Source organism: Onychostruthus taczanowskii, unplaced genomic scaffold, assembly GCF_017590055.1.
Source record: "Onychostruthus taczanowskii isolate IOZ18803 unplaced genomic scaffold, ASM1759005v1 scaffold118, whole genome shotgun sequence".
Lineage (NCBI taxonomy): Eukaryota > Metazoa > Chordata > Aves > Passeriformes > Passeridae > Onychostruthus > Onychostruthus taczanowskii.
In genome coordinates this window covers 1,002,137-1,014,995 of record NW_024498329.1, presented here as the reverse complement: position 1 = coordinate 1,014,995, position 12,859 = coordinate 1,002,137, and the positions used below count along the sequence as shown (strand labels likewise).

The following is a 12,859-nucleotide window of genomic DNA, read 5'->3' as shown; positions in this document are numbered from 1 at the left end:
CTTCTTTTCATCTTGCACTGGAAACACTGTAGTGCTTAAATAACTTGACTGCGATCATTGCAGCTTTTCCAGTTTACTTGAATGTTGTGTGTGTGTTCCTGCTGCTTCTTGAATGGCAGCTGCATTTCATGTTCAGCCATTTGACCAAGGAACTTCACTGTTACTGCAGCTTTAAGGACTCTCAATATTGGTGAAGTATCTGCTGGGAGTTTATCCCTTTGCCTCAAAGATTTTGTTTCATGTGTCAAGAACCTAGTGGAAATAATCATTAATGAAGAGAGAGAGCGGGGAAAGAGACCTGAGATTGAAAAATAGAAGTCCAAGTGAGGTGTACTAGCTTGGGAAGTATACAGTAGAATAGGGAAACACCTGTTTTGGTGTGGCCTTTTTTACTGTTTAATGTCTCTCTGCTGCATGAAACAAGTGTATAAATGCTTCAGGTATAATTGAATTTACTGTGGCAGTGTGAGAAGCCTGAGGCTTTAAAAGGTTTAAGTAGCTTACATGTTACATAAAGGTAGTCAGCAGAATTGGTGCTCTGGTCTTGTGATGAGGGAGTCAGTGCAGTTACACTTCTGTGATGTTTGGGGTTCTGGGTTGGACACAATGTCCTCCAGGAACTGAGGTTATTGTGGAAGTGTTTGTGTGACTGCAGTGAGCACCTCAGCTTCCTTGCTGCTAACACAGAACACAACACCTGTGCTCTTGGGAGGAGGATCAAAGATAACGACTTCAACATCATCTCCAATTTTACAGTATTTTGATCTTGCTGTTAACTGAGCCTCTTGCTCTTTTTGTTGGCTGCAAAAGCCAGTGTGGCTGCTTACTTGTGTGTGCTGCAAGGTGCCAGTCCTGCCTCAGGAGCTGTACACAAAGCATTCACAGTACTCAGTGCTGCTGTGAAAGGTGTCAAGCTTAGAGCTGCTACGTGCTCTCTGGGACAGCACAAATAGGCCTTGTAGTCACTGTACACACACTGAAAGGAAACTGTACAAGAGGGGCTGGGAGAATTAAGATTGGAGGTCTCTGGAAAAAGCAGTGCACACCTGATCAGGTATGATTCAGCTGTTAAACATGGCAAATCATGTAAGGAGACCAGTAATTCAGCTGGCATTTCTGAGCTTACTCCTACAGTAAGATTTGCAGAAGTAGGATAAACTATTCAGTTGCTTGTGCATGCCTAACTCTACAGTACCCAAAATGGGATTTATATAACTGTCCCAGTGCAGTCATGTTTGTATGTCTATGTTTGTATGTTATATGTTTTAAGTAGCTTGAAGACTTGGGGGTTTTACCTCTCCTCCATTAAGTTTGGTTAGAGCAATGTTACTCCTTCAGCAGCTTCCTCTTGTTGGTGTTCAGCTTGTCCAGCTCAGGATAGCTGCTGCCACAGAAATCAGTGTGTGCACACCCAAACACCAGCTCAGATCCTGGAATGTGCCACATGTCTCCCACTGCCGACTTACTCGCATTTAGGGCACTGCTCTTGCTGAGCTGGCTTTAAGAGGGAGGATTGAGCCAGGTTAGGCTTCCATCTCGCACAGGTGTGAAGAGTAGGATGGTCTGGACACAGCAGTGTTGGTACCTAACGTGTCTCTATTCTCCACAGGCTGGTACACTCCTCCAAAAGAAGATGGCTAATGCTGAGGACTGTTGTATACCTGGACCAATGTCAACAAAACAAGCTCTTTTTTATGTTTTCCAACACACAGACTCAAGCTATGAGTGCCCCTATAACAGCTGTCCTGAGGACTTTAGCTATTAGATAAGTTAGTGGATTATCTGTCAACTGACACGTACAGTATAAGTTACAGCCTTACCATTCCGCTCTTCTTAGGCATCTGGACGGAGCAGTTTGGGCCTTTACCATATTTGTTCTTATGGATTAAGCAGATTTGGGCCATGCCCTCCCTTCTCTCTTTTTTTTTATTTGAAAGCATAAACTCTCCCTGCAGCAGGCTACCAACTTACTCAAGATCATACAATAGGAGTGAGTTGTTCACACACTTTTGTGTATTTCTTACTTTTTGCAAAATGCAGACTGCAGAGATTTGCATTGTATTGTTTCATTTAAAGCCAAGAAGTTTAATACGTTGTTTAATATTGTTTTAGGAAATGTCAGGTCTTGCAAATCACAGTAGTTTTTCTGGTCTAAAATGACTGCGTTTGTAGTATTTTCCAAATTAATGATATAGGAAAAACACATGTATGTTAAGTCATTAAACATTTTTCATGGCTGTATGAGAATATGAACTGTTTATTGGAAAAGATGCTCTTTGTTTAGATTTTTTTTGTTTTTTTCTTTTTTATTTTGTTTTGGTTTTTTGTTTTTATGCAGAGCAAGGCTGTGCCAATAAAACCTTGTAACTAGTCACTTCCACTGGGGCATCAGAACTTGCTGGGCTGTTCCTGCTACTTGTTGGCTCAACCTCCTTAACAAGAAGAGCCACAGTATGAAGCTTGAAGTTATTTAAAATACTAAAAACCTTTTTAGGTGTTCCATTTTATTAACGGGTTGTTGCAATCATTTCTAAACTAATGAACTTGTAAAGCGATTGGCACAAATTGAGAGGAAAGTCCTTGAATGAAAAAATTTTATATAAAAACTACAATAAAGTACAGAAACATGTCATCCAATTCAGAGGCGTAAGAAATGCTGCCATAGTTACGACGGTGGTTTTGTTATTGAAAGACTAATGGGAACTGTTGTTTCTTTATCAGGAGATGAGTCTGGGTCTGTGTACTTACACAATTCCATTGCCTTACCGGAATCGACTCTTACTTTGGTTGTAGTAGTAGTCCTTAGGCCTGTGCGCTCCTCGGGGCTGAGTGAAGGCTGTGTTCCATGGATTAAGCACTTTCACAAGTGCAGAAGCATGTTTTTATGGGTTTTTTTTTAGTTGACTATCGAACTTGTGCTCTTTTCTCTATCAGGCGCCCGCGGGTCCTTGTGCATTTGCTTCTAGATGCAGTTTTTAGCTCGAGAGAAACGACCTGGGCGAGGTTCGGCGCCGCTCGCAGTGCGCGCTGTTCCGTCTGGGGCTGTGCCGCTCTCCGGGCACGGCCTCCGCCCTGCGGCGCATGCTTCGGTGTGGGTTCCATTTCTTCTGGCAGAGTTCCTTGGCAATGTACAGTAATTTGTAAACTTGCATCAAGTTTATGAATAAAAAGCATTTTACGAAGCGCTGTGTCCGTGCTGGGGCCCGGGGCGCGAGGGAAGGGGGGAGGCGAGAGCGGGACGAGTCCTCCCCGCCGCTAGGCGCCGCCAGTGTAGTGGCTCGTGCCCCCTCGCGCTGACCGGAAGTTGCCTCAGGCGCGGAGGCGCGCGGGTCACGTGACGCAGGGCAGCGGGGCCGGGGAGGCGGCGGGGCCATGGAAGCCGCGGCGAAAGGCAGCTACGTGCTCGCCAACCTCGCCGAGGTGGTGGAGCGTGTCCTCGGCTTCCTGCCCACCAAGGCGCTGCTGCGGGCCGCTTGGTAAGGGCCGGGGCCGCGGGGTGGGCGGCGGCCGGCTCCGCTTGGCGGGGCCGTGCGGCCGACGCGCAGTGTCCGTGTTTGTTGCAGCGTGTGCCGGCTCTGGAGGGAGTGCGCCCGGCGGACGCTGCGGACGCGGCAGCGAGTCGCGTGGGTGTCGGCGCTGGAGCCGGGCCCCGCCGAGAACCACGCGCTGGTGCGCGCGCTGGCCCGCGAGCTCGAGGTGAGGGGGCGCCGGAGGGGCGCGAGCTCGGCGCCTTCTTTTAAACGCTGAAAGCGCTTCTTCCAGCCGCTCGGCAAAAGGGACGTGCTCGGAGGCATAGGTGGTTTTGACAGTTCAAGTGTTGCGTGTTAATACACCGATCAAAACGCCGAGGATTTGCAGTTCAGGGCACATCTGTTCATCGCGGCAATCTTGTTAAGAGGTTAACCCTCACAGGCTGGGGAGACACTGAGTAAACACTGCAGGACTTCTCTGTCTGGCAGGATTTCTTTCCAGTATTAACCTGGTGCTGGGTCTTCACTACACAAAGATTCATGTCGGGGTCTTCCCGCAGTAGACAGGCCTCAGCAGATCGGTGTTAAACCAGCTGGGACAAGAAGGGCCGGGAGCGCCTCTACGCTGTTTCCTAGCACCAGCACTGGTGAACAGTAGACGTCGATAGCCATGAGTGCAGCGAGTTTAGATAGTGCTAAAAGAAGGAACAGAGTCATGGGCCAGTCTGCTGAGCTGTTCCTGCTTCTGTGAGGTTTGGGTCACTTCCTGCCTGTGGGCAGAAGTGCCTCTGGGCATTGCCGAGGTTAATGAGAGGTTATCTGTTGGCTGGCAGGAGCCTGGTGAGGGGGAGGGGACTGGTGTGGTCCGGCGGTGGAGCAGGAGCAGTTTCTCCTGGTTTTCTGCCCTCACTTTCCCTCCGCTCTGTCCTGTCTTATGTATTCCTCCCGCTGTGTCTTTGCAGAAGGTGCACGTGCTGCCCCAGACCGTGCTCTACATCGCTGATGCAGAGACCTTCAGCGGGCACGAGGAGTGTCACGAGCAAAAGAAAGGTAAAGCCTGGCCCTAACTCACTTCCACTTAAAGATACGCTGGGATGTAAGTAGAGCGTAGTCAGCTGAAAGGGAATTCTCTGTGTTTTGGTTTCAGTGGAAAGGAAATGTTTTGCAGAAACCGTGACCGCGTGGTGTTGCGTTTGTGGCACGGAGTAGCTCGCAGATCTCTGTTAATGTCGCAGATGAGGGGTTCCTGTCCCTGCTGTGGAGGACGCTGTGCGTGTGCCTGCCGGCAGCCCTGTGCTCTCGGGGAGCAGCGCACACCAGTGTGCTGTTACCAGAGCGGCCACTGATGGGCAGCATTGGTTAAACAGGACAGGGTCGGCTGTGGGATTTGCTCAGAACACACTTTTATTGCTGTCTGATGGGTTTTTTTGTTTCCTCTTATTTTAACAGCCAGAAAAAGAAACAGTAAAGAAACGGCTCTCGCACTTGAAAAGTTGTTGCCAAAGCGATGTCAGGTTCTTGGACTGGTCACCCCAGGGATTGTAGGTAGGAGCAAAATGTGTGGGTTTTTGAGAAGTCAGCTTGAAGGTATTGTTCAGCACTGCCTTCAATTTTAAGGAGTTCACAGTGTCGCTGCTAAGTAATGTGGAGCTTACTGCATGTATTGCAGTTATAATTAAAAGGGTTGATTTAATTGGGCTGGCAGCTTTCCCTGGCACCCTAATGTACTTATTGAATGTTGCTTGGATTTATGTATACATTTCAGTCATGTTGTGACTAACTGCAGAGGGCATCTTGGTATATACCTGATTGTAATGGTCTAGCAGGAGGCATATGCAGTAACTGGAAAATTCACGGCCTCCCGTGGCAGGCTATTTCTCATGCTTCACTTTTATCATTAGAAAGTTGGTTTTTTATAGTTTCTCACCTTAAATTCACTTCCCACATTATAAGTAAGGTGTTTGATTGTTGTCATTACCATATTTTAATAATACACTCCCAATTTTTGTATCAGTTTTGCTTTATACTGTCATCACATGCTTATGGGACACCTTAAAAACTTGAGTATGTCTGTGTGCCTGTGGAAGTTGGCAGGAAGGCTTGTATTGTACTGTTCTTGTTTTCCTAATGTTTTATATTTGGTGTGCCTGGGGAGATATGTGTAAATATATCCATGTCTCCATGTCAAAACTGACTTCAGCGGGATCGATAGCCAGGAGGACCTACATGTTTCATCTTTCCAAAACATTAACAAAAAAAATCACACCAGTTTTCAGTTAGATAGGTTGTTACAGAAATAGATTGTCATGTTTTATATCACCTGAGCTGTTCAATCCCTTTCTGCCCGTGTCAGTGTAAATTAATGTATTAGAATCTCTGAACACAAGATGCTTGGTTTTGTCTCTGTAGTTACCCCGATGGGTTCAAGCAGCAATCAGCCTCAAGAAATTGAAGAGGGCGAAGCTGGGTTTGCTCTGTTGTTTCCCAAAATTGATGGGGTGAAAATTCATACCTTCCATTTTTCTAAAGATGTGAAGAACAGGGTCTTTGATGAAAGCAAATTTGCTGAAGCAGGTATGTCATTTTTCTCTCCTCTCTGTAGGCTTTTATGAGGTGCTGCTCTCTGAGGTGCTGTGGAGTTCTGAGTAGAACCAGCAGCTTCTGTACTGGCTCCAAGAGCCTCTGTGGGGCTCCAGCTGGTGGCTGTGCATCTCTGCTCCTCCCAGTCTCTGGAGTACTGAGCAGAAGTCATCCCGAGAATCGGGTTCCAGTTACTCCAGTTACATTTCAAGTGGGGCTGTTGGGAGAGAAGTGTGATGTAATATTTGAGGAGAAACTAGGATGGTTAGACTTCAGAGTTCAGGATTTAAAAATAAGGGGATCAGTGTTGGCTTTTGTTTGTAGGTCTGAAGAATAACCCAGATCTCCGTGTTGTTCTTCTGTTTGGCTACAACTCCTGGAAGACTGGAGCTACTCGATTTCTTCATCAAATAGTCAATCCATTGAATGAGAAAAGTATCATCCTGGCTGGAGGGCAAGTGGAGAGCTTTACATCACTGACCTCTGAGAAGTAGGTATTTTTTTCAAGGTAAATTTTGAAAAAGATTTAACATGAGAGAAACATTGAAGATCCATAGCCTTCTAGTAATATTGAAAATCTCCTTACCAGTAGTAAAATAACAATTTCTTAAAGGGAAAAATGCCACAACTGCTACACTGTGATGTAGCCAGAAAAGCTGGAAGCTTGGTATGGCTGTGTTACAATTTGGATTCTGGAAACCCAACTAGGAAAAACCCAATGAAAAGGAGATTTCTAGCTTCAGATACCTTTGTGTGTTTATTGCAGTCAGCATTTCATTTCTGGAGGGCAGGTGAATGAGTGCCTGTTGTGATGGAGCCCAGGTTGTGAACATGTGTTGGTGTATCTGCCTCAGCTTGGCTCACAGCACGCAGCAGTAGCTGCACACACAGCAAGGCTGTGCCCCAGGAGCTCACCTGGTGCACAGCAGCTGCTGAAGGATGTGGCACTTCATCCTGTGGAGCACGGTGCAACCATGCCCCTAGCTCCTGTCGTCCCACTGGGGGCTGGAGTCCATAATAACATCAACGTTCTTCTTGCGTCTGATTTTGCCAGCTGCACCGTTGCCCCAGATAAGGGAGCTGACCTTAAATAAAGTCACTGCAGATAAAGGTCAAATACGTAACTACTTAAGCCCATGTGCCCTGGCCAACCAGTTTAAAGCAACATGAATCCAAAACCTTTACTGACTGCTGCCCTGCTTCAGTGTATAAATCCTCAGTGCCTTTGCTTGTCTTAACTGATGTGTTAGTTGGAATTGCAGAGCTGTGACATACACAAACTACTGAGTTTGGCATGAGTGAAACAAGTTTATGGTCAATACCTAGTAATGGATGTGGAAGTTTTTCTTTGTGAAAGGTTGCTACACAAAAACATTGCTAAAATATGAAGTGTTTGGTTTGCTTTTTGACTTTGATTGGTGTCAGAATCACTGCAGTGCCGGCTGCTTTGCCCCTAGGTCTGCCGCAGCAGCAGTTTGGTCTGGTGAGGATTGGTCCCCCCGCGGTGGTCTCTAACTCAGTGCCTGTTGCCTTTCAGTAACCACGCCCAGCCTGGTGACGCCTGCGGTGTGGTTGGGTTGGCTTTCAGCGGTCCCCAGATCCAGAGTGCCACTGTCCTGCTAGACCAGGATGTGGCTGATGAGAGGACAGCAGAGGCGGCCATGCAGCGTCTCAAAGCAGCGAACATCCCTGAGCACAACACCATTGGCTTCATGTTCGCCTGCGTTGGCAGAGGATATCGGCATTACAAAACCAAAAGGAATATGGAAGCAGATGCATTTAGGAAGTTTTTTCCAAATGTACCCCTCTTTGGCTTTTTTGGACATGGGGAAATAGGATGTGATCGAATAGTTACTGGGAATTTCGTGTTAAGAGAATGTAATGACATAAAGGATGACCTGCTTCATGGTTATACTACAGTTATGACTCTTATTCACCTTGGTTCAACTAAAGCAAACCAAGCATAAGTAAGGTTTAATGCTTCAGTGAGCTGTTTGTTTCATTCCAGAGAGCTGAGAAGTCTGGAAGAGTGGACATCGTGCAGTCAAAGCCCCTTCCAAAACATAAACATCACTTTGGTAATGTTACTGAGTCTTGTAGTTGCAATAGAATTTACTGTAATATCTGTGAGAAAACCTTGCATTTTTTGTAGTCCCTTGTACATATCAGAATTGCAGGAAATTATATTTGATGGAATTCTGTATTTGAAGAAAGCCTCTTTCTTCCAAAATGAAAATGGTTTCTACAGATAGTAGAATATGCTGAATTGAAAGGGACCCATCAGGGTCGGTGAGGCAAACTCTTGGCCCTGAACAGGACACCCCAAGAATCCCACCAAGTGCCTGAGAGTGTTGTCCAAACTCTTCTTGATCTCAGGCAGGGCTTGGTGCTCTGACCACTTTCCTGGGGAGCCTGTTCCAGTGTCCAGCCACTCTGGGTGATAAACTTTTTCCTGATATCCAACCTAAACCTCTCTGGCTCAGCTTCGTGCCACTTCCTTGAGTTCTGGCACTGGTCGCGAGAGTGAAGAGATATTGAAGACCACAATGAGGTCTCCCCTCAGTCTCCTCTTCTCCCAGCTGAGCAAACCAAGTGTCATCAGCTACTCCTCATAAGGCTTCTCCTCCAGATCCTTCCCTTCCTCATGGCATTCTTCTGCACCCACTCTAAACTTGATGTCTTTTTTATATGGAGGTGCCCAAAACTGCCCACAGTACTGGAGACTGCCCCAGAGCAGGACAATCCCCTCCCTGTCTGGCTGGCAGTGCTGGGCTTGATGCCCCCAGGACATGATTGGCCCTCCTGGGTGCCAGGACACAGCTGGCTCATAGCCAGCTTACCATCAGCCTCAGCTCCCTTCCCACAGCTGCTCTCCACCCTCCTGCTCCCCAGTCCGTACACACAGCCAGGGCTGCCCCGTCCCAGGTGCAGAATCCAGCACTTGCATTGTTACATTTCATATGGTTGGTGATTGCCCATCTCTCTTTGTCAGTGTCTCTGCAGGGCCTCTGTCCTTGAGAGAGTTGACAACTCCTTCCAACTTAGTGTCAATGGCAAACACAAACCCAAATGTAGAAAGAAGCAGTACTTTGATGTGCTCTATTTATGCATATAAAGCACTCTAGAAAAACCACTGATGCATTAAATCTAGCATTTCCTGGATTTTATTTCTAGAGAAGCAGAACTTTCCCAGAGTCCTACTTGCAAAATTGAAGTTTTACTAGATAAAATCAATTAAAATCTTTAGAGAAAATTAACAAAGTACTTGTTAAATAAAGATCGAAGTATGTAAAAGTACCTTGCCTGCTATTCTTAGAGAAAGCTCTGATTTAAAGATGTTGTCCAGCTAAGAGTTCAGGTGGGCTCACCACCCTGAACTCAATTTCAGTTGCTCAGCTGTGAGGTCAGAATATAGCAGTTGCCTCTTCTCCTGTAGTGTGATTACAATCTTTTAAATCCAGAGTACTTAGAAATAAGTCTATCTATCTTTAAGTTTCTATAGGAAGTTTTTTGTTCTCAAATTTGGAATGGTGGGACACACAAGATCTGGCTATATTATATTTATATAGAGACTTTAAGTAAGACTTGTGCTTCTGCATGTTTTTCCCATGCTTTTACATCAGTCACCTGTTTTGATGGCTGCAGCTGGCATGCAGTATCAAGTAAGCAAATTCAGCATAGTCTCAGTGTAGTTAATATATATTTGCTGTTTTTTAAATTATTTCCTCCCTTTTATTTTCATGTAGTAATAGAATGACAAGAAAATAAGATTGATTTTGCACCATATCACCAGGTTTCTAAATGCTAAATTAGGCAGCTGACCCATTTTCAGTGTAGTAAGAAAAGACTTACCTGTATGTTGTAACAAAGTAACAAGTTTTGCTTTAAATGTATCAAAGAAGACTTCAGTTAGCAACTTTATGTCCATGTCTAGTTAAAACTTTTCCTGGACTCGGCCTAGGGAGCTTTGGTAGGGGTGTATGTGAGCATTAACTGTTGTCAGTTGAGCACAGACAGCACTTCCCCATGGCTGTATTGATGATGGGGTTTTTTTAATTAGAAGATAGTATGAGCTGTGAACTCCCAGTGGCAATTTGTGGATGGAAGATTAGTAAGTGTGAGTGTGACTTGGACAACAATTAGTTATTTCATCTAGAGGGAAAGGTATCTGGAAGTGGAGTACGGTTGAATTTTCAGAGAAGCCCCTTGGTGGGAGGTGATGTGTGTTATTTTAGCATAACCAGAATGTCACATTTGGCCCTTTGCATCTGCATAAACTTCATGTTTAACAGGACAGAAAGGAAATGTTTCATTTCTGTAATGCAGGTAGGATTCCTGGTGCTGTCAGCCGTGCTGAGCAGCCTGGGAAGGTTAACTGGTTGCTGTGTTGGAGCAGTTGAAGAGTGATCAACCATGTGTCCTCAATAAAGACTTGGCCAGAAGGTCAGAGGAGTTGATGGTGAGCTCAGATGATGGCACAGCTAAACCAGAACCACCAGGGTGGTCTGCAGGGGACAGACAGTCAGCAGGTCCTGTAGCTGAGGAACCTTCAGAGGTAAACACAGTACAGAAAAGGGGGTGGAGGGTGGGGGGTCTGCATCAGAATCCAGGAGTCCTTCTCTCCAGCATCAAGAAGTGTAGAGATGAAAACCCTAGAACCATGCACATAGCTGGAACTACTAGAATGTCTGTCCCAGGCCACATCCATGTGACACCATGGGAAATGGTGTAAGTGATAAAATTGCAACATCTGTCATTAAAGTGTTTTGCTATCCAAATTCATTTTGCCTCCATGCTGTTATTTGCTCTTCAACCACAACAACTCCTGAGAGAACCCCAAATATATTTACTTACAAGGTGTGTGTACCAAAAGGCAGAGATAATTGATAGAAAGTCTTGCAGTGCCAAAATTTATACTTCTGCTACTCAAAAGAAGCAAGCATGAGGTTTGAAGTGGTTAAAGTTACTTAAATGAGCATTCAGCAATTAAGGGAAATGTAAATAGCAGGATTACTCAAAAGATATCTAAAGGTTTATCTGCAGTTACAGTGCTGACAGTAACGTGTTTCCAGCAAGAGAAGAGAGTCCCTAAGTGACCACAACTGGATTTTGGTTTTGTTACAAAAAAAGTAAAACTTGCAAAGTCACGAGACCTGCAGGGAGGAGTGATGGTGTTGCTTACAAAAGGTAAAGACATTGTTTTTTCCAATGTTTTGAATATGAATGCTTCGCTGCACATTTGTTCTTCATGCATCATTCAATTAATTGATCTGTAGGTTTCAAAACCACAAAAAATAATAGGCAAGCAGTGTGATGTATAACCTTGTACTCACACAACTAAAGTAGCAACTACCAAACATAAAGCTATTACTGCTATCACTTTTATTTTAAAGTTACTATCCAGAGATCTCGTCATTATAGGATGTTTGTGTAACATGCAGTCGTAATAAAGTGAGAATAAATTGATAAAAAGGAGCAAAACTTTTAAGAACAAATAGTTACATATGATTCTGAATTAATTTTTAGTTAAAAATTTACCTCAAAACTTACTAATTGTCATTACCCCCTCTTAGTTTCTATTTTTCTTTCTAAAAATTGACAACTTCTTTCTACTAGAAGTAACTGGTGGGGGTTCTTAGCTTTCATATCAGAAATTGGAATTAAGTTTTGTGGCGTTTGGCCCTGTGAGAGAACAAGCAAAAAGCATTTGTCATTCAGATATCTGCTCTGTTTTACTCAACAGAATGATACAGAAAAATAACATCTGAAGTAGAGAAGTTTGCATAGTTAGAATTTACAAAGATCTTAAGTGTACAGTTAAGTGGTCTTTTATAGGATCTCTTATAGTCTCTGAGCACTCTGCAAACATTAAGAAAGTAATTATTTCCTCCACTTTCTGATTATTTTTCATGATTTCGTGGTGATGAAGATTTTTTTTACTTTATGAATCTGTGGTGTATCTCTAAAATCCATTTAATCTTAATACAGCAGTTGTATGTTGTGCAGACAAATGCAGGTAACACAGTTGTTTGAGTCTCATTATCATTGCAGTTTTTCCTGTTGCTAAGCCCATTTCTCAGCCAGCTTCAGGAGAGGCTGTTTCAGCTGTTTCAGCAGGACTCAGAACTCGAGGGGGTTCTGAGCTGCAGGCTCCAAGGTGTGCAGCGAGGTAAACCAAGCTTACTTCTGCTGCTGTGCATTGCTCCTGTTCTACTGCTTTAGTTCAAACAAATAGAAGTTTAAACATTGTAGGGCCTTTTAATTGATTATTCCATGCCTACCAGCACTTCAGGACAGTGTGGGGTGTTAGTCTAAAGAGAACATACAGCTACAGTGAGAAATTGGAAACTCAAAGGAAACGCCTGAGAGAGGTTTGGATTTGGAAGTGATATCACCTGGATACTTATATTAGAATTATCAGCAGAGAAATAGCTAATTAGGTTTTTTTTCCAAGTGCTTTGATAATTTACATGAAGAAAATTTATTCCCAAATCATTTGGATTTGTGCTTCTAAATGCTTTTGAAATACAATGTATAAATTGTCATCATTACATCTCACAGGTATATCTTCCCTGAGCAGGTAGCACAAAATTCTGAAAATAAATGTTTCAGAGATTCATACCACTGAGTCAGTGGCAGGTCATGTCACCTTTCCATGATAAATTTTCACAGCTGTGAGAGTTAGAAACACCTTTTTTTGAATTAAATGCATCTTGGTTGTCAATATGGTAACAGTGATGGCAAACAATAATCCTCTCAAAAGAGCAACTCCCGTGGAATCTTCAGAACTGGTGAAGATATCTGAATGG

The 12,859-nt window shown here is 44.3% G+C and overlaps 2 protein-coding genes across 2 annotated transcripts in view; both read left to right on the top strand.

Annotated features, from left to right (window-relative positions):
* The window catches only part of UBE2Q2 (ubiquitin conjugating enzyme E2 Q2), a 46,565-nt gene extending 43,383 nt beyond the window's left edge, over nucleotides 1–3,182 (top strand). The window contains exon 13 of the mRNA XM_041427730.1: nucleotides 1,610–3,182. Coding sequence (XP_041283664.1) covers nucleotides 1,610–1,641 — 32 coding nt within the window. The 3' untranslated portion in view covers nucleotides 1,642–3,182. The remainder of the gene's footprint in view (nucleotides 1–1,609) is intronic.
* Nucleotides 3,183–3,233: 51 nt separating this feature from the next.
* FBXO22 (F-box protein 22) lies at nucleotides 3,234–9,344 on the top strand. Its single transcript, XM_041427729.1, has 7 exons — nucleotides 3,234–3,476; nucleotides 3,564–3,696; nucleotides 4,433–4,520; nucleotides 4,920–5,015; nucleotides 5,880–6,044; nucleotides 6,375–6,540; nucleotides 7,588–9,344. Exons 1-7 carry the CDS (start codon nucleotides 3,373–3,375, stop codon nucleotides 8,015–8,017), a joined length of 1,182 nt encoding a protein of 393 aa, XP_041283663.1. The 5' UTR covers nucleotides 3,234–3,372; the 3' UTR covers nucleotides 8,018–9,344.
* Nucleotides 9,345–12,859: the final 3,515 nt, after the last annotated feature.